At 33.2% G+C, this 21660-nt stretch overlaps 1 protein-coding gene across 1 annotated transcript in view; it reads right to left on the bottom strand.

Annotated features, from left to right (window-relative positions):
* Positions 1-21660, bottom strand: part of KIF18A (kinesin family member 18A) — a 60135-nt gene that overhangs the window by 34385 nt on the left and 4090 nt on the right. Inside the window, exons 2-10 of the mRNA XM_004682963.2 lie at positions 19804-20174; positions 17680-17837; positions 14753-14857; positions 14209-14319; positions 12405-12602; positions 9957-10133; positions 8666-8740; positions 8351-8460; positions 4817-4979 (exon numbers count right to left, since the gene is read on the bottom strand). Coding sequence (XP_004683020.1) covers positions 4817-4979; positions 8351-8460; positions 8666-8740; positions 9957-10133; positions 12405-12602; positions 14209-14319; positions 14753-14857; positions 17680-17837; positions 19804-20128 — 1422 coding nt within the window. The 5' untranslated portion in view covers positions 20129-20174. The remainder of the gene's footprint in view (positions 1-4816; positions 4980-8350; positions 8461-8665; positions 8741-9956; positions 10134-12404; positions 12603-14208; positions 14320-14752; positions 14858-17679; positions 17838-19803; positions 20175-21660) is intronic.

The following is a 21660-nucleotide window of genomic DNA, read 5'->3' as shown; positions in this document are numbered from 1 at the left end:
AAAAGTGTTGTATTGCTCTGGTTTTGCCTACAAGGCTTTATAGTGGTTGGTGAAAAATGACAGAAACACTTATATCAGACTACTTAACATGCTCTGATGGTTGGTTCAGGACTCCCAATGGAGACTGTGCACTCTTTTTGGTGTTTTATCAGGCTTGAATTGAGAGCAAAAGTGGCTTTCTGGTGTCTTATCTCAAGGGTTGTGCATACTGTCATAGGAACTGTGGATCAGAACAGAACTGTAGGCTATTTGTCAGTAGACACTGAACTCAATAATCATCAGCAATGATGACTGCAACAGAGAAAATAGATCCCCATCGACTTGGGAAACAACTACATGAATGAAAAAGGGAACAGGAACTACATCTGATCTTGGTCAAAAATATTGCCTCTTTAGGAGATAAATTCTTCTTATCTTTTATTAAAGATGTCTTAACAATTTGCTGATAAAACCAAAAAATAAAATAAAGACCATGATATTGTCATTTGGATAGAGGATATGAACTTATGAGGCACATAATATTAGGAAAACTTAGCTATCATGAATCCATAGACATATTTAAGACATTCATAAAATTTTACTTGACCTTCCCTTCAAAGGAAGTACAAAGGTAGGCAGAAGTATACTTCACAGTCAAATACATCAGACAAATAAGATTGGTAGGAAGGTACTATTGTTCTTACAAAGGTTCTTAAGTCTTTATTATAACTTCTCTGTTTAATTTTAATAGTGCAAGCATTCTTTATCAAGAAAGACATTAATAAAAACAAAACAAACCTCACAAACCAAAAGAGTGGGGGGACTAAAGAAGATAAAAATTAACCCTCAAACAAAACTCCCTAGTACAGCAGGGAGAGAACTGTGATAAAATGCTACAATGACAGACTTCTAGGTGATGCAGAAATTCCTAGAGCTCCCTAAAACACTTTCAGGGCTCATAAAGTCAAGCTACTTTTAAGTCAAAACTACTTATTACATTTTTTAGTCCCTTTTACCCTAATTTTTTCAAATACTGCATATCAAAGTGTTGCACAGCTAAGTGTTTAACAGAACAATGGAGAAGCACCTATGAGAATACATTTGTTGGGAAAATTCAGGCATTAAGGAGATTTGCTAAATTGGTAAACAGTTACTCTCTACCTATTTTTGCTTAAGAAACAATTTTTCATTAAAAGATTGTCACCCAAATGCCCAAAAGTAGATTACTGGATTAAAAAGATGTAGTACATATACACAATGGAATATTACTCAGCAATCAAAAATAAAAGATAAACTTATGCCTTTTCAGCAACATGGACGGAGCTGGAAGGGATCATGCTTAGTGAAATAAGCCAGAAAGAAAAAGAAAAATAGTAGATGGTTTCACTAATAGCAGGAGTGTTAAGGGACCAAGGTTAAAAAAAAAAAAAAAGCAATTCTAATAAAGACAAATGAAAAACAATGAACAGTTAGACATTTTATGGGGGTGCAGAGGGGAATGGGATCAAAAATGGGGTGGGAAAGGTACACAGGACTATGGTGATGGCACATGGGTAAATTGGCAGTGGGAAGTCCACGGGGATTACAACCCAAAATGGAAAAAGGCAAAAAATGAAAAATGATGTAAAAATAAATTAAAAATAATTAAAAAAATTATGTCAACTAATAGATCAATCTGTTATTTGAAAATTTCAAACGTGGCAATATGGATAAATGGACTCCACATAAAGAAAAGCTCTATCCCCATCTTTTCAAAGCAGAATGGTAAACTGAAACCAGAAGTTTAGAGCTACTGCTGTAATAGAAAGTGAATATATACTTCTTGACTTTCTTCTGCTATTCAGTAGGTCTGAAAGTTTAGGCAAGTTAATTTCAGTGGGTCTTTATTCATCTCATCTGAAAAATGAACAGCAAAGTATTATATATGCCTGAATAGAAGCAGTTAAATCAAGTTATCTGTATTTTGCTTTAATACTTACAAATGTTGTAGGCACTATTAAAAATCAGTGCAGGAAATGATACATGTTTCTGATGGCAGTAATATTTAATACCAAAAAAGATCATAAATGAAAACTCTCAAAATGATGTTTTTTGGGTTTGTACTTTTAATGTTCATCAAATGAATCCATTCTGATAGTTCTGTTAAAGGAACATTTTACTTCATTTACCTGTGGAACCACTGCTCTACGAAATGACAAAAAGTATTTTGGAATAAATTCTAAAATATACATGTTAAGACCTAATAGGAAAGTAAAATGTCTCACATTAAGGTTTCAATATGGCTTTATACATTTCATTAACAAAATACTCAGAATACCACAAAAGGCATTGACTAAAAACAAATAATTCTAAAATTTAGTTGTTACTATATAACTGAACACACACACACACACAAATTGCAAGCATGGTAACTTCATTATTTAATTAAATGTAATTTGTAGATAATCTTTATATGCTATGAAATTATCCAAGAGATCCACTTTAATACAAGTTTCAAATTCCATATACTCTAGAGTCATTTATAGTTAAAAATGTTATGAGATTTGTTTAGTGCTTGTGATAATAAACCTCTATTGGAGAGAGTCCAAGACAAAAATAAAATACCTTGCCTTAGCAAGCAGTTTTAGTAAGACCATAGCTTGGTATGTCTATATGTAAAAAAACAAGCAAAAACTCAAGTGTCTCAATGTCTTCCTCTGTTTTTCAAGTTAACTACAACCAATAAAATTTAAGAGGGTTTATCTCCATTGTTTTCCTAGTCTCATTAAAGTAGCTGTAAGAATTGGAACACATGTAGTAAAATGACCAAAAATAAGAAATCATAAAAGGCAAGTGGGTTGAAAGAACGCTACTAAGGATAAGAATAAAGGTAGGAGTAAAAAAAAAAAAAAAAAATTAAAGAAACTACATTCTACTACTCTTTGTTAATCTCATTACTCACAATAAAAATTCCATGGGGTTGGGCCCTCCCTGGTGGCGCAGCGGGTTAAAGCACAGCACTGAGAATCTAAAGCCGCTTCCGCACAAGTTCGATCCCCGCCTGCCCCGGAGGTGACCACATGGCGTGGCAGACCTCTCCTGACCCGCCCACTGCTCCCCTCAGCAGTGTACTTCGTAGATCTGCCTGTTCTGTTCCTAGCTCTGTCTCTGGTGAAGCCTCTCACCTCCCCTAAGGCTCTGGCCTGTACCCCAGTTCTGTATACACAAATAAATAAATCTTTAAAAAAAAAAAAAAATTCCATGGGGTAAAATAAAGCACTAATTTAGAGGGTGGTTAAATAGATCAAATGTATTAAGTGTATTAAATAATAACACTCAAATGTTAAAAAAAAATGGCATTTTGATTCTATCCTCTGATAATGTATTACTCCTTTCCTTCAAAGATTGTCTTTCACTATAAAAATCAATTTTAAAACTCCTGGCATCCAAAGTTTACACAATCTGGCCCACTGTCCTATCATCCAATCTGTTGTAAATAATTCCCAATAAGGAAAATGTATTCATTCATGTGCCAGCTCCCATCCATTCATAATGATTAGGTCTAATCATTTTCAAATTCTGAGAGAGAGAATATGGCAATCAATCAATAAACCAATATCTGCTCTGTGGAAAGGAGCAGGAATTGGTAGGAAGTATTAAATATAGTCATGTACTTCCATACACACTGATATCCCACTATTCCTATTTTCTTCCAATGTTATTATTCTCAAACAAAGCCCTGTATATATCAATAAATATAGTCTCTTTCCCAGGAAATCTTCTTAATCACCAAAATTACAAGTCAGTTTTCTCCTTTGAGTGGCTCCATATTTAAGAGTATTATAATACAGCAGAGTGATTAAGGAAGGAAACTTTGAAGCAAGACAGGCAGAGCTAACGACTGGTCCTGGCACATTACTAGACATATATTTCCAAACAACTTACTTGAGTTCTCAGTGCTTTTCTTATTCACATTTGGGTGATAATATAGGGGCATGTTGTTATAGTTTGTTGGAAGTAATAGAAGAATTACCTCTTAAAAAAGAACTTGAGAACTGGTATAGTCAATACTGAATAATATTAGCCATTTTGATAAATTTATTGTGCCACTACTTACACAATGATAAGTATCTTGTCATTTATATATATTTTATTGCTCCAATCAACACTTTACCTCCATAGTGTGTCTAGAGCAATACTTTGTATATACATAAGTTAAGCTGCTGCTAAAATTCAAAATACAAGTGAAATGCATGTCCTCAATTCATCCAACTACTATAAAAGGCTTTTAGGGACATTTTAAATGTATCATGAAAAAACATAAAAAGGAATTTTCAGTATACTAAGTATATGCATTATATTGTACAGTAGACTTTTATCTGGCATAATCAAGTCTGTACCAGATCTGCCTTTCCACAGTTTTTGATAACCACCAATCTACTCTCAATTTACATAAATGATATGTAAACTTTCTCCTGTGTCTGGCTTATTTCACTGAGCATAGTTATCTTCTAGATTCATTAATATAGTTGCAAAGAGTTAGATCTTCTTCTTTTAAAAGGTAACTATTATTATTTTGGCATATATTTAAAAATTGCTAATAGGTTACTTTCTGTTAATAGGGTGTTAAAGTCAGTATTACTGTTTTTATCAAAATCATAAAAAATGAAGAGAATAGTTATCCAATATTTTCAAATTATTTTCCCTGACTTTAGTGATTTGTATCTTCACATTTCCTCAGAATTTCCAGATGTAAGAAGAAATGGATGATTAAGTAATCTTCCTTATCAATTTTCTAGAACTAGATGTTTCTATAGTTTGACATTTTCTAAAGTTTAATTATAATTTTGTTAAGTACCTTTTCTACTTTGTCTTCAGAACACATCATTTTTATTTGTTTATAACACTGTTGTTGGTAGAATGATTTAAGTTCATTTTCTTTAAGTAACATTTCCAGCTTCAGATATTCTTGCCTGATTTCTTCTCGATTCTGGAACAAGCATTTCAGAATTTCTTGAAATCTACCAAATATAAAACACATTATATAATTTCAGTAATTTTGTGTAAATGATAGCAGTTTACTTAAATGTATGAATATATGCAAAAGGATAAAATGCAAATAGGTTAGAGTGGTTGATTCCTATTGAATTACAAATAAGTTTGGAAAGGGTATTAACTTTATTTTCACACGAGGTTTCTTTCTGTTTCTCCATCAAGGAATACATTGTAGATCATGTTAATAAAAATCTTGGGTTGTCAGAAAAGTCATGATGCATTTTTGCAACAAAACCAGAAAAAATATATTATGGATTTTCAGCCCATCTTTATATATAGATGGCTATTCATGAGCCTTATACTGTATTTTGTCGATATAATACAGCTGCTTAGCAACACATATTTTGTTTGCAAGAAAAGGATAATCAAAAATCTGGATATGTAATCTTCCAATTCACAAGACCCATGAGTGACACTGTATTACCCATTGTTTGGCATTAACTGCTGTAAAGAAATAAGTAGCAGTAGGTACAATCATATGGTCTCCATGGCCCATTAGGGAAGTGAGATAAGGTTCAGAGATTTTAGCTTCAGAATTCATTATATGAAACATACAGCATGAGATTAACTATGCCCCAAAGTATGGACCCCAAACATGCAAATTTATAACATGGTAAACCTAGAAAATCTACCCAGTCTATTTAATCCAAAAGGCAATATAGATTTAGAAAATCAAGTTGGGGCATTCTGACTCAGATCTTTACCGAATATTTAAAAAATACAAGCTAAACCTGCAATCCTGTATCTTACAGGGTCAGCAGAACTCTGACCACAGCCATATTTGAATTTTACAAATATATATTTACTTTTAAATCTTAGATCAAGTCTGAGCTTGATCTAACAGTAAAAAAAGGAAAAGTCTGTCACACAAAGAAAAAACTCTCAAAGAAAAATTAACTGTGAATCCTTTAAAAGAAAAATGTAACAAAGTATATAAGCATTTAAAAATAAATGTTCTTTGGCCAGAATTTTAGATATATTTGTAAGTATCTGTGGTAAAAAATTCACTGCCAATTTACGTCAGTAGTTCTTAATGAAACTCTATTGGGAATGAATATAAGCCACAATACATTGACTTTACTGCAGTTCTGTCAAGCTGATAAATATTTCATAGAAAATATGTACGGACAGTGCAATTTCATTGTATTATATTACAATAACGCTGATGCCAGTAAATAAATTGATGAGTTATCTTTAGGATATACTCTTAGTTTTCTGTAACATTTTAACCAAGAACATAGTTAATATTTGTTAATTTTGTAATTCTGTGGTTGAGACTTATTTTAGTGATTAAAACAGTTCTACATAACAATATGATTACATGATAAAAGGTATCCCAAGGTTTACTTACAGAATAGTTACTTTTAAAGAAAAATGACAAAGGCTATGGGGTACATAATTTTATCACTACCTCATTATAAAAACAAGTACATTTGTAAAGTCAGGTAGAAATTTGAAACTAGAAAATTATTGACATCAATAGTGATTTTATATCTAGATCACTTCCCTGCTGAATTAATTTACTAAAAGCTGAATGATTTAAAGCCAGCTATTCAAGAAAAGTCTACTAACTCATAGGTTTTAATAACTAGATCTGGTTAGGTATTGCTAATAAGCAATTTCATGTAAGCAGGGACTCCAAATCTGAGCAGATAGTGACTTAAGTTTCAAAAAACTTGTAAGAATAGAGTATCTGGTTTCTCGGGAACCAGTTCTATATGTTCTGGTTTCTTGGGAACCAGTTCTATATGTAACTATTAAAGTGAAATAATAACTAACATCACCTTAGAGTTAAATTTTATTTTGATAGTGCTGAAGAAATAATGAATATAACCTTATTATATATAACAAATAACATCCTAAGGCTAATAACAATTTTACCATGGCAAGAGGTTATTAGGGGGATTAACATATATTTTTTTAAAAAAATTAAACATATTAGGAAATTATGTAAAACTTGCACTCTAACAATATTTAGGTCAGTTTAATGCTGTATGAAAACCTGATTTCATTGTTATTGATTGACAGAAGTTTATTTATTCTTTTGATATTTGTAATTTTGATATAGTATATCATAGGAGTAAAAGGATTAAGATGAAAGATGATGTATAATTCTTACTTTTATCTGTAAGAGAACTTGCTTTAAATTTCAGAAGGCTGCTGTAGTAGGCAGATGAAACTAACATGGGCCTAAAATAATTAAAAACTGCAAAGTCATCAGCATAACTAAAGTGATATTATTACTAGAGCAGTTACCCTAATGTCTAGGGGGTCATTGAGGCACTAAAACATTATTCATCTTAAATCAAAGATACTTTACATTAACTTCAATATACGAATCCAATTTTAAAAACAGTATTGTACCTGAAATTAGGTTGAAAGGCATCACTATAATCTTTCTTTTTTTTTTCTCCTAAAGATTTAGTTACTTATGCACACAGAACTGGGGTACTGGGGTACAGGCCAGAGGTGCCAGAGGTGAGAAGATTCACCAGAGACAGAGTTGGGAGCCGAACCGGCAGATATACTGAAATACACTGCTGAGGGGAGCAGAGGGTATATCAGGAGAGGTCTGCCACACTTTGTGGGTCACCTCCCCTGGCCAAGGATTGAACTCGTGCTACAGTGGCTGCTATCGTGCTATGCTTTAAGCCGCTGCGCCACCAGAGAGGGACCTGATCAATCTTTTTTATGTACACTAAGATACCTTCTACAAACTAAGAGTGCCAAAACAGAGCCAATCTGTGGTTGTATTGTAGTTAGTTTCTCACAACAGAAACTGGGCTCTGGAGGATGTCAAGTTTAACTTTACTCAACTTGAATCAAACTTCCTTTACTACAGGTTCTCTGAGAGTTTTTAATATGCTGATATACTTCAAAAAATCTCTTAGATTCTTAAGGATGAATACTTTCCCAACCTATTTAAGAATTCTTTAGTGTCTTCTTAGAACTTGTCAAATTAGAGAGAGGGTCCTCACTGGACATTCTGGAAACCTAATCTTAGTCCAGCCTTAGACTGTGAGAAATGATACTGTTGTTTATAAACTGTCCAGCTTGTGGCTATTTAATTTTTGTATCTGAATCATCTGAGATGCCAGAGAAGAAAAATAAAAAAACTGCTAAAAATTAATTTCTTAATTGACACAATTTACTTTTTCCATCTTACATCTAAGTCCTATTTCTCCTCAGTATCTGTATGGTCACAACTAAAATGAAGTATGCAATATAAAAAGCAACCAATGACTTCCAGAATTCATTTGAGTATACCAAATGATAACTTCAGGCTAAATTTTAAAGCCATAAATTCTTCAAAATGAGATCTTATTGTCACTTTTACCTTTCAATTTCTTTTTCTTGAGGATTTGAAATCAATGGCTTTGCTTTGTTATTTTCATCAGTAAAGTCTTTCTGTTCATATATTTTCAGTTTTTCTTTCAACATTAAAATCTAATAGAAAAAAACATTAGTTAAAATACAAAGTTATATCTTCATTATACATGGCCACAAAAAATTTTATCTGTGCAACATAATCTGAACAAGCTAGATTTCAACTGTAAGAAACATGCCAAGTTTTGAGACAATGAAGATTGCAAAAATCCCATAAATGAGGAACTGAGGGAGGTTAATGAAAAAATGTCAAGAATAGACCTACCTCTTCTTTCTGCTCTTTACAGATCTTTACATACTGAGTTATATGATTGTTGAGATTAAGAACATTGCTCTTCAACTGTTGAAAGACAAAAAATATTTGTGTGTAGAGATATTAATAATTGCAGTTACAGATGAGCTAAATAGCATTAAACTTCATTAAGTCAGTTACTCAGAATTTGTGACAATTATAATCGTGACAATCATGAGAATTTATGTTATACTTAAAATCTATGAAAGAAAATATTTTGAGTACATTAATACAAATAGTTATAAAGAAATTGCTTTACTGAGTAGAGGTATTTGTAAGAACATGGAATGCATTCATTCATAGTATAAAGCAAACTGCCCACTTTCTTTTTATTTTGATTTCAAGGAAATTCACAGATAATTTTATTCTGTACTCACTGATAACTTGAACTAATTTTTAATTGAGTTCTTATTACAGTTTACACTTTTAGTATTATGGGACCTTTGGCAGCTATTGAACAGACGGTAGGATATTTCAGTTTAAAGGCCTGCTTCTCATTTAAATGACTTATAAGTAAGTATTTAAAACTACCTTGAGCCTAAATCTTTATACAATGCAAGTAGCAGAGTGGTGAGCAGGAAAAGAAGTCATGATACTGGTTGAATTTTAGATATCTTCCTACTCTGAGATACAATTTTTAACCGTGCATCTTGTTTGATTTACATTTTTCAAATTACCCATATTATTGGCAAAAATATTGAATTAAATAGTCATTATTATACTGATGGAGCTACACATAGATTGGTTATATATATATATCAGGAATGAGGAAATTAATTCTTGATAAAAGGCTATTTTACTTTGTTAAACAGAGGCAAATGTCGAAGGTAAAGAAAATAAAATGAGGATAGATTAGCAAATACGTATCGATGATCAACTGCAATGAGGATAGATTAGTTAACATGTCCATGGTTTTTAGGTAGAAAGTGCTTATGATGGGTTGAAACAGAAAATCCCCTTGCTACAACAAATTTATTAAAGCCTTCAATAACTAGTTCAGGGTGCCATCAAATGTCATGTACCAGGATGTAAAAAAGATAAAAAAGGCATTAAAACATTCTAGTACCTGAAGGACTAAATGATGTTAATTATATACCTAATCAAGATATTTAATTATCTAATGTGATTGTTAATAGGTAGTAAAGACATTTGTTTTTCTAACTCATTAGTAGAAATATAGCTTTAATTATTTCATTAGAATTATAAAAATAGTATGTATGCATGCATTGTCCTCACAAGGAAGGCAGAGTAGAGACATACTTACAGAAGATTTAATGTCCTTTGCACGGTTAGCATACTTAAGAGTATTATATGTGTCATCATAGAATACAGAGGAAGGACTAACAGCAGCTATCATTATAGTTTGACAGTTTCCTCCAAGAGAATCCTTTAACAAGCGAGTGAGCTTACTATTTCTGTAAGGAATATGCTGATTCTTCCTCTGAAAGAACAGAAAAAGAATTATGTCATTTTCTACATTCAACTTCACTAAGACATGATGTAATTAATATCTGAAATCATGACAATGAATCTTATTGAACAAATGAATGTACAAAACAAATAGCCTTTTAAAAGATTAAAAGGCCCTCTATTTAAAGATCCTATATATTCATCTGAGTGTTAACTTTAGTTAATGACAAAATATCAATATTATTTCATTAACTGAGATAAATATATGCCAAATTAATGTCATTTTAAACAGGATAATTTTTATATTAACTTATATTTAAGAAATTGTTTATATTATCTTAACAGACACTTTGTATTTTGTACTTAGAACTCGTCAAATATATTTCCATTTTTTAAAAAGTAAAATATAAGGCCCTCCCTGGTGGCGCAGTGGGTTAAAGTGCAGCACTAAGAATGGAAAGCCAGTTCCACATGAGTTCGATCCCCAGAGGAGATGGTGCGGCAGACCTCTCCTGACCCGCCCACTGCTCCCCTCAGCAGTGTACTTCCATGATCTGCCTCTTCAGCTCCCCACTCTGTCTCTGGTGAATCCTCTCACCACCCCTGTACTTCTGGCCTGTACCCCAGTTCTGTATGCACAAAATAAAATAAATCTTAATATAAAAGAAACTACATATAGATCCAACACAGTATAATGCAAGATTAATTAATTAGTGCCCTACATAGATTTACTTCTCTCCTTAAATAACCATCTAACATGGATACAAAATAAATTATATTTTTACAGATCTTTCATCTGAAAATATAACAGAGTTCAAAGATAACTTAATTTTTAGGGTTTCTTCTATTGAATTGAAAACAGAACATTATAATGTCAAGGTAAAAGCAACTTTGTTACCTAATATAAATTTTTCATAATACAAAAGAGGAGAAGCTATACAAACAGTGAAATGACTTGTAATGCAGTCCTTGCCACAGAACCTGGCACTGCACTGCAGTGACTATGATTTTCATCAAGCAGTCTGGCCAGCTGTGCACACAGTGCTGTGCTACTTGAAACAGTGCTATATGTACCTGGCATGCACTACATACTGATTCATATATAGCTCCAAAGGAGTCGAGTAGTAAAAAATTAAGTTGATGTGAAAAAATGGCCTAATTTTAGAAAATTTCGTCCCCATCATTTTTAAAGTTTTAACTTAGGTTAGAAGACACCACGCTTTTGCAACCTCCACATGATTTCTGTAATTTGCTTTTTAAAAAAGACTCCACCAATCATTTTAACACACATAACAAAATCTATCAAATTATAAACCTTTGAATAGCTAATATTTTCCATAAGGTTTTAAGCATGAATTGAACTAATGTTAAAAACAGAAAGTTATCAGGCCCTCCCTGGTGGTACAGCGGGTTAAAGCACAGCACTAAGAAGCTACAGCCACTTTCGCATGAGTTCAATCCCCTGCCTGTTCCTGAGGTGATCCACATGACAAAGCAGACTTCTCCTGACCGGCGGCCCACTGCTCCTCTCAGCAGCGTGCTTCGTAGATCTGCCTGTTCTGCTCCCCACTCTGTCTCTGTCTCTGGTGAATCCTTTCACTGCCCCTGCACCTCTGGCCTAAACCCTAGTTTTGTATGCACAAATAATAAATCTTTAAAAAACTAAGCAAAAAACCAGAAAGTTATCTTTATAAATATAAAGGTTATGAAACAATTTGTAGACTATAAATATTTCTAGAAGATGTAAAATATTTTTAAATGTCCCCAAAGCACCCAGGAAACATTATCCTATTAGTTGATTCAACTACATTTTGTACCATAAGACCCTCTACTTCCTCTCTAAGAAAAACTAAGAGTTCTTTAATATTTAACCCATTTTATACTAGATAAAATAACCAGAATAGATCTTAATTTTTCTCAAATATTTTAGTCTTCAAGCCAATTTAATTATTATGCTTTCTATGTCACAATCATTAAATGGTGATAAAAAAATCAAACTCAAAATAAGTGATGACAAAGGACCATAAAATATTAAGCACTGATCTGAAATTCATTACATTCATTCACTAAATTCTAGATATACAAGTAGAAATTAAAAAAAAGAGAGAGAGAAAAGTGAACACAACTACAGGTGTTATACGAGGCTTTGTAAGATTGGTGCTCTGTATATAATCATTACTGACAGACCCTCAAATATGATAATAGAACTTTAAAATGAAATTATATTAAATAGTATTTTTCTAGGAGTTATGCTTATTTCAGTGTTTCAAAATATTTAAACAAGTGAACATAGAGCACTTACCTTCGTATCTGCTAGAGCATTGATGACGTTCCCAAGAGCTAACAGTGACCGATTAATGTTTGTGCCTTCTATAAACCGGGTCCCTTTAGCACTGGTAGCACTGGCTCTCTCAGACCCTGCCAAGTCTATGAGGGACATCTTGGCAATACGGACATTCTGATTTATACTTGCTGTTTTGTCTTGCTGCCGCAAGTAAATCTTTTTGAAGTTAAGAGAATAGGGAAAACAAGGATAAATTTTAACACAATTAAAAGGGAAATGTACTTTAATTTTAAAGGTGTGAAATCAAAGTTTTTTTCATTTTAAGAACAAATTGAACAAAATATAATATGACTTATATCCAAGAGTAGTAAAAGTAATATTCCAAACCCAAATTTTTTAAGTGGAAAAAAATTTAAATTTACCTGAGGGCAGAGGAAAAAAAAAAAGATGAATAACTAAATAATATACCAGAGATACTTTATGGGGGTGGAGGGGGTGGAATGGGATTAAAAATGGGGGGTGGGTAGGTAGGGGGAATGCATGGGACTATGGTGATAGCACACGGGTGAACTGGTGATGCGAAGACCAAGGGATTACAACTGAGATGGAAAAAGGCACAACATGATGTAAAAATAAACTGCAACACACACACACACACACACAAAATCTACCTGAGGGCAAATAAATTTTGAATTAATAGAAAGTCAAAAAATTTGTATTCTGGCAACCTTTGAACTAGAACACAGAATTTTCAGAGGTGGTCCTGAGACACAGGCCCTCTAAAAATAATGTTTCTAAGCAAACACTGAAGGAAGCGGACAGAATGCTTTGCATGTCTCCAGGGACTGTTTTCAAAGGATAGCTGAACCAAATTGAATAATGAATTTATTCTAACTAAAAAAATTGTTGCATGTCATAATAGAGAAAATATCTTATGTATAAATATAGTAAAGTTATAGTTGTCATGTTCAATTTCCCACCACAATAAATTGTTAGTCAATTGTTTTACATGACTTTGTAGTAGTTTACTGGAAATACGTTAGGTGGCTAATTTAAAAGAGATGGGAAAGATAGGCTATTATTTCATTATAAAATCTTGTCATTAATTTTTCTGTAAAACAGGGTCAAATCCATTTTGAGGAAATCTCATAGTTACAAACATTTTTCTCAATACTATTGATAAAATGAAGAGTTAGTGTTTGAAATACAAAGATTAAGAAACATGAACTAGAGGAACTAGAGAAATTTTGAATAATTTGATTGCTTCAATCATGACTTAATCATGAGTGTCATATTACATAATTCAGAATGAAGCTATATATAATCATTGTATATTAACAGGACTGGAAATTGCAAGAAATAGCTACTAATCTATTCTTTAGCTCTTTATCAAATCTATTCCTAAATATGACTATATTAACTGAATCATACTTTCTTGAGGAATGTAGGTACTTACATGGTCAGTATATTGAAATTAAAAAATAAATGGACCAATAGCCTTTCAACTTATTAGTTCTGTAAATTTAGATCTGTAAGTGTGCTCTGAATATAAGATTATTTATTGAATACACTAACCATTTTCCACAACTTAAAAAACTCTCCACCATTATCACACTCCTATCTTATACCCTCACATAAGTAAAAATGTACATTTCTGATCTAGATCATTTCAAATCCAAATATGCCTGATAGAATCTTCTCAAAGTCATAAGCACAGAAGTCAACAGATGAAGATATATTTCTCTTTCTGTGAAAACTTCTATCCATGAATTTGGCTTATTTTAAATTTAATATTAACAGTGATAACCCAGTAATCTATTACCTGGAAAACAGCATGAGAACGAGAAGATGTAGCATTTATGTCAGTGGGATGTTGTGTCCTGTTTTTGTTTCCATTATCTAATAACTGTAAAATTTCTTCTGAGGATTTGGGCTAGAGAAGTATAAGTAGAAGAAAAACATGTAAGTTAGACATCTATTTTTAAAAGTTTCAACAAACTTAATGGGAAAGATGCCACTTAAAGGTAAAAGGTAAGAAAATGCTTTCTATAAATTAAATCTCATTAAATATTGACTATGTATTATTTGCTTGATACGCTGGCATTAAATCAGAAACAGACGACACAATCTTTTCTAGGGAGATAACAAACGCATTAAGTGGATAACGTACAATAACAAAAGTTCACAAAGAATTTTAAATGTTCATTCATTATTTAAAAGAAAACAGACTGAAGATCCACCCCCTGATTATTTAACTATACTGGCTTTCTTCTTTTTTAAAGACAGCGGGAAATAAGTAAACAGTTGTAGGAAACAGTTATCTAACCACCCTTGCTATTTGAAGGGAAAAGATTTTATAAAAATACCTGGTGTAAAGTCAAGCCTTGAACAATCACTCCCTTTTGGGCATCTTCCCGGACAGCAAGTGGTCCTGAATTTACTAAAAGGTCACGAATCTGTTCATTATATACCTTCACACAAAAAGAAAAGCTTACGTTGGTATCAAACCAATAGTTGTAATATCACTTAAATCATTGCTGATTTATGGTTAGATTGTAATTTTATCTTAGGAAAGAAATAAGATTCCCTTGAAAAGCTTGAGGATCTAGCTTTTGAAATTTACAGGTAGTGTCACTCTAAAACTCCTAATTTGATAACTACAGGTAAACAATGATAATAAAGTCTTTTTCTTTCCCTGAAAATAGAACATGATGAGCGGGTATGGGAAAAAAATTTTTTTTTTAAAGATTTGTTTATGCATACAGAACTGGGGTACAGGATAGAGGTGCAAAGGCAGGTAGAGGCTTCACCACAGACAGAATGGGGAGCAGAACAGGCAGATCAATGAAGTACACTGCTAGGGGAGCAGTGGGCGAGACAGGAGAGGTCTGTTGAGCCATGTGGATCACCATGTGGAGCACCTCCAGGGTCGGGGATCTAACTCACAATAAAGCAGCTGCAGCTAACTTGCAGTCCTGCATCCTAACCCATTGTGCCACCAGGAAAGGCCAGGTATGGGAAATTCTAATGATTTTTAATATGAGTTATATGGAGGTGGCATGGTTTTTACTAGAGAAAATATTTTATTATTTTTGATGCCCGAGTAGTTCTAAACATTTTAAACCGATATTCAATGGCAAGATGCATGTATTTTGTTTATACTTCCATACACTAAATTTAATATGCAATTCTTGATAAATTCTATAAAGGGGCCATCTCATCTCTTATTTGAATAATGAAGGACCGAGAAGTTATGTAACTGGCTGGGTCATAAAGGTACTAGATCAGGGAGGAGAGCCCAGATATCTTACTCTGTTGCATAGCACTGAATACTTAAGTATATTTTATGTCTTAGCCAATTTTGGTTTTAGTAATTTCTGTGAAATATTTTTAACAACACACATAATCTTAATCAACTTTGAAATGTGAAGAAAATCTAACCACCACACTATAAAAGATTTGTGGCTTACTGTAAGAAAGTGTATCTGACACCACAAATGAATAGGTAATAAATTTGGAAATTTATGTATCTATATTGGTTTCTGAAATATCCAAACTTAAAGTTACAGCATCTGACACTGAGTAATGACTTGAGTGCCAGTTACTATTGAGGAGGTAGGAGGAGTCAAATATGATAAAATATGTCAAAAGAACACAATGGACATGATGAAGGAGCTTTGACTGGCCAAATTTGGTGAAACAGTGACATACAAATTAAAAATTATGGAAAGGGACTTTAAATTACTGAATAATGTAAGACTCCTTGAGTTCATGCTGATACAATCAAGGACTAAGAAAACTTACAATAGAAAGCAAGTGAACCTATGTAGGAGAAATAATGGAACTTAAAAATCATTATCATCATCGGCCCTCCCTGGTGGCGCAGAGGGTTAAAGCACAGCACTAAGAAGCTAAAGCCACTTCAGCATGAGTTTGATTCCCGCCTGCCTCAGAGGTGACCACATGGCGTGGCAGACCTCTCCTGACCCGCCCGCTGTTCCCCTCAGCAGTGTACTTCGTTGATCTGCCTGTTCTGCTCCCCACCCTGTCTCTGGTGAAGCCTCTCACTGTCCCTCGATCTCTGGCCTGTACCCCAGCTCTGTATAAACAAATAAATAAATCTTTAAAAAAAAAATAAAAAAAATCATTATCATCTACCATAATAATTGATTCAGGCATTAATCATCAATGGATTTTAATAAATTAAGTTTGAGGAATAAACAGGATAATTACACTGTTTTCCCATAAAGAATTCTTTTGTAATTATAAAGGGTAAAACAGTATCTTTAGAGTCAAGAAACCTTGTAGTCACCAGCAATATAAAACTGATCACAGTAAGTAGTTGGAAATGGGACTAACTGAAAAAGTCTCTGTATATAATACATTAAGAATTCAACATTACTTCTACAATGTTCTTTGCAGAGTATTATATGAATTTAGATCATGAGAAACCCAGACTAAGGTTTCTCTGACAGCATTATAAAGTATGAAAAAAAATAAAGTTCCAGGGTGTCTCCAGTAGTGCAATGGGTTGAAGCAGCATTTGAGAAGCCAGCTGCAGCCACTTCATCTCTAGTTTGACCCCTGGCCAGAGAGCTGACCCACATGGTGCAGCAGACCTCTCCTGACCTGCCTGCTGCTCCCCTCAGCAATGTGCTTTGTTAATCTGCCTATTCTGTTCTTCACTCTGTCTCTGATGAATCCTTTCACTGCCCCTGTACCTCTAACCTGTACCCCAGTTCTGTATGCACAAATAAATAAATCTTAAAAAAAAAAAAACCACCAAAGTTTCAACTTAGAGGTTAAACTTAAATATTGAATGCAATTATGATCTTTAAGATTTGTTTTATCAATAAAGTCCATTAGAGTAAGCCCCAATACTCATTAAATTCTATAGATCATAGTGCTGTATCACTGTTAATTTACTGATTTTGACAATTACTTAGTGATGAAAAAATTTCCTGTTTTGTGAATTTGTAACAAATAGTTTAGAAAAAAGAAATACACAAAGAAAGCATGTGCATATTCATAGCTGGTAAGTGCAAGTGATGAGTAACTTAACATTCTTTGCACTCTTCTCATACTTCTTACAATTCTTTGACACTCTTGTGTCAGAAATGATGCCAAAATAAAATACTTAACAGAAAAAGAGTAGGGTACATAATATTTAAGTGAAGAGACTTGAATGATTGTATGTAGTCATGAAAAGATTCCTACATATGAGCCAACCATGAAATCTTAAAAGGTTTAGTAATACTACTGATTAATAAAAAAAATGGTATTGCCAACTTACCTCCAGGTAAGAAACTGCAGTACTACATACTTTTTCTTCTTTAATCTCATCCATGCATTTGTAAAGGTCCAGCATTGTTAGGTACATCACTCCAGGTTCAGCTGCTGATCCTAGCATTGTGTGGGTCTTCCCAGCTCCAGTGGCACCATATGCAAGTACTGAGTTTTTATGAAAAAGCATCAAAGCTCTTTATTACAACATATTATCATTACCATATTCACTGATTAGTGGATAGTTCCATCTGGATATTTTGAACAGCAACATTAACACCAACAGATCCCAAATTAAGTCCTCTGCTTAAAACCTGGGAATTTTAGCACAAATTTACTTGAACTCTTAAATTCTCCATTTTAATTAATGGTGCTGTCACCCACTAATTTTCTACCACCTGCTCCCTTTATTAAATTTTTTAACTAATCAAGTATTAAGACTTCCTACTCTTAGTCTCAATCTTCTTTGATCTATCCCTTAGAACTTGCACATTTACTTTTGTAAAAAAGAAATCTGATGATGTTAAACCTTAATTGTTCAGCAGGCATATTTGAGAGTTCAAGTTCTTTGCCTTGAAATATTATCCTGGTTAACTCTCTAGTCTATTTCTTTCTTGCAGTGATTAGGTATATTGGATTGTTTCTCCTTTCTATTCTACTACTTTTTTTCCTGGAGTGTCTTTCTTTAACCTAGCTGGAAAAAATGCATCTGTTGTAGATATATAGCACAAACATTAATTTCCCATGCCTTCCCTAGCCATCTTAGGTAGAAAAAGGTATTCCTTCATTTGACCCAATATGTGTCATAAAACCCTCCATTCTTTTTCTTATCACACTGTATTTTCAACTTTGAGCTTCACAATAAAGGCCATGTACACTTTGCATTTAGTAAAGCAGATATTTAATGCAAGTTTGCTGAAAGAACGAATTACTAATAGAAGCCATTTATAAAATTTCTTTAAAAAGTCTTGTTAGGAAAGTTACTTTGTCTTCAAGATTCTAGACAGTACAACATAGACATCAAATATTTCTTTAAATTTAGAAAAAAATCACTCTTTACAGTACAGTACAGTTAAGTTCTTATACTATTACTGCTGGAGATTTTATAAGCTAACCTAAATCTCTGCTAACTTAAATGTTAACAAGCCACAAAAGTAATTTTCAATAGAATGAATTCAACTTATGTATACTTCATTTTGTTCAATTTTATGTACCTCAAGTCTTAACGGAGTAAGGTAAGAATATAAAGTCAAGAAAACAAACTTAATGCCAATTTGGGAGAGATTTTTCATTTGGAGTAAAAAAAAATCTAAATCTCTAAAGACAATAAGACGTTTCATGAACAAGGAAAAGAATATCTGCTTAAATATGAGAATTACAGCAGTTTTAATTAATAAACCACCTTCCATTCTTGCTTGACCATGAGGGTAAGTCTTCTGTAATAAAACTGCATGAGCCAGTGTAGACAGTGAAACAGGTTAGTATTGAGCTATCCTGAAGAAAATGTACAAAATATATTAATTATAAAATGACATACTAATAATTATGTGCTTGAGTGCCATGTAAGCATTGGATTAACTGGACTTTTCATATTTTTCTTTCTAGGAAATCAGCATGGCCTTTCTGAAAGACAAATGATTATAGGACTCTCCAGGGCACTGGAGATGTTTTGGGGCTGAAAACATGCTAAAATAGCACATAAAACTCATTAATATGGAGTCTTAACATTTTTATTTCAAGATGCTGCTAAAAAAAGTGGTGCTACCAAGAAATTGCCAAGTAGTCAGATGGTCTACTATTCTTCAGGAATAGTCGTGTAATTCAGTAGTGGGAACAACTATGAATACAAGCTGTGAGAAACTTGATGTCAAATGCAAGAAAGATGTGGTTGGGTGAAACAGGAAACTGAAAAGATGAGTCTATAAGGACCACAGCAAGATTCTGGAAAAGTTTCACAAATAATATATTTTATACCTGACAACTAAATTTCAAAGAAAAGTCTACACTGTGAAAGTTTATTGAACTAAGACTTTTTAGCAAACAAGCATCTTAAAGTTGATCACACAGCCACGTAGATGTCTCTTCTGATGTAAAAACTGAAATCTAACAGGAAAATTCCAACTAAATCAATTACCTGTGCAATTATATCCATTCAAAAAACTACGAAGAATTGGCTTAGTAGTGTGTTCAAAAACTTCCAACTGAGTTGAAGTGTCATCAAAAACAGCATCAAACACAAACTTAAGATCCTTATTTTGTCTCTTTGTAATATCTCGGTTTATAGTTTTCTTTCCATGGAAAAAACTGATTTCTTCTTGTTTGGGATCAAAAACTAAGATATGCTTATCCACAACATGGACCACTTTACGGAATCCAGCTGCCTTTTCTTTTGTGTTTTCAGGACGGACACGGACAACTACTTTCATGTGGTGACACAAATCTTCCTCAGTGACAGCCATTGTAGATTATCTTGATTCCTCAGCTTATACAAATGCCTGAGTATTTCTTTGAAATTAAAAAGCAAAATTAAGTATTAAAAAGATGTTAAAATTCAGTTCACTCACCTGATAAATGTTAATGAAAATTTACACATATACATCTTTAGATTGTTTTTTTATATTATTCAGAGTACAAGTCAAAGTTCTTTTAGTGGCCTCCATTTTTCAGCTCATGTCTTACTGCTGCCCCAGTCCATCTAGCAAACCAAACATCTTTGTACAGTTTTCTATCAGTCATTCTTTCTATTGCAAAGTGCTTCCCTCCATATCTGTGTGATTCACTCCATCACTTCTTTCACATCTTTACTCAGATCAATTCTTTTAAATAATTGTAATTAAGTATTTAATGAGAATTAGCAATAAAATTTAGAAACAGGGGTCAACCCAAACAAATTTTGGGGGAATGGCAGGAACAAAAATTGGAGTGGAAGACTCAAAAAGTGGAGAAAATACAGTAAATACTACTACACAAGTGAGCAGAGAAATGGGTTAGGGAGAAGGGGAAGAGGATCCATAGAAAATTGTTTTTTAAAACAGGAGTAGAACAGCAATGATAGAGCTAAAATACAATACAAAACCACATATTTTTGGACAGAATTCAAATTAAGACCAAAGCAATCTAAAAGCAGAAGACATTGGACACAGCACTCACTTTTTAGGACTCTGTCCCTTCCTCAAATAGAACACTAAAGAGGAAAGATGGTCATTGGATTCTAATAGTCAGGTCCCAGGTGAATTACTACTCTGCTCTTTCTTCATCCTTAAGCTTCTGTCTAACGCAGTCCCACAGAACACCTATACCCCTCCTTACTTCTATGACCTTGGCTATATAACTTAGCCTCATAAATTTCAGGTTTCTCATTTGATATAAAAGAGAGAATAATACCTCATCCACTGTTATGAAATTTGAAATTTTGAAATTTTGAATTCAACAAATGTTGAATGTATTAAGGCATTTAATAAATATCAATTTATTTCCCTATCTGTTCTTACAAAGATGCTGGTCTACCTTCAGTGTTTCCCAAAAGACTTAGGATTGTCACTTTGGTTAGGACAAATTTTCCTTATTTTTAACTGTCCCATGTATTAGAGGATGTTCCAGATTCCTGAGCCCTGTCGAATTAAAGGCTAATAACACACACATACTTTATGATACTGAAAACTAACTTCCATATACATTTCTAAAAACTCTTTTAAGAAATAGTCAGTGGTACTTTAACTAATTTACTTTGTTTCCATTGATAAAATACACAAATAAACCTTAGATTCTCAAGACTGCATGGGAATAAGGCAACAATGACATAGCATCTCGCCAATTAAGTCAGTAAGTTAAGTATTAGATGTTATTGTTAGACAGCTTAGGTTAAAACCCACCTCTGGGCCCTCCCTGGTGGCGCAGCGGGTTAAAGCACTGCACTGAGAAGCTAAAGCCACTTCCTCATGAGTTCGATCCCCGCCTGCCCCGGAGGTGACCACATGGGGTAGCAGAACTC

The sequence above is a fragment of the Condylura cristata genome, unplaced genomic scaffold (assembly GCF_000260355.1).
Source record: "Condylura cristata isolate star-nosed mole 26May11 unplaced genomic scaffold, ConCri1.0 scaffold00015, whole genome shotgun sequence".
Lineage (NCBI taxonomy): Eukaryota > Metazoa > Chordata > Mammalia > Eulipotyphla > Talpidae > Condylura > Condylura cristata.
Note: the sequence above shows the minus strand (reverse complement) of the source record. Positions and strands in the feature narration are given on the sequence as shown.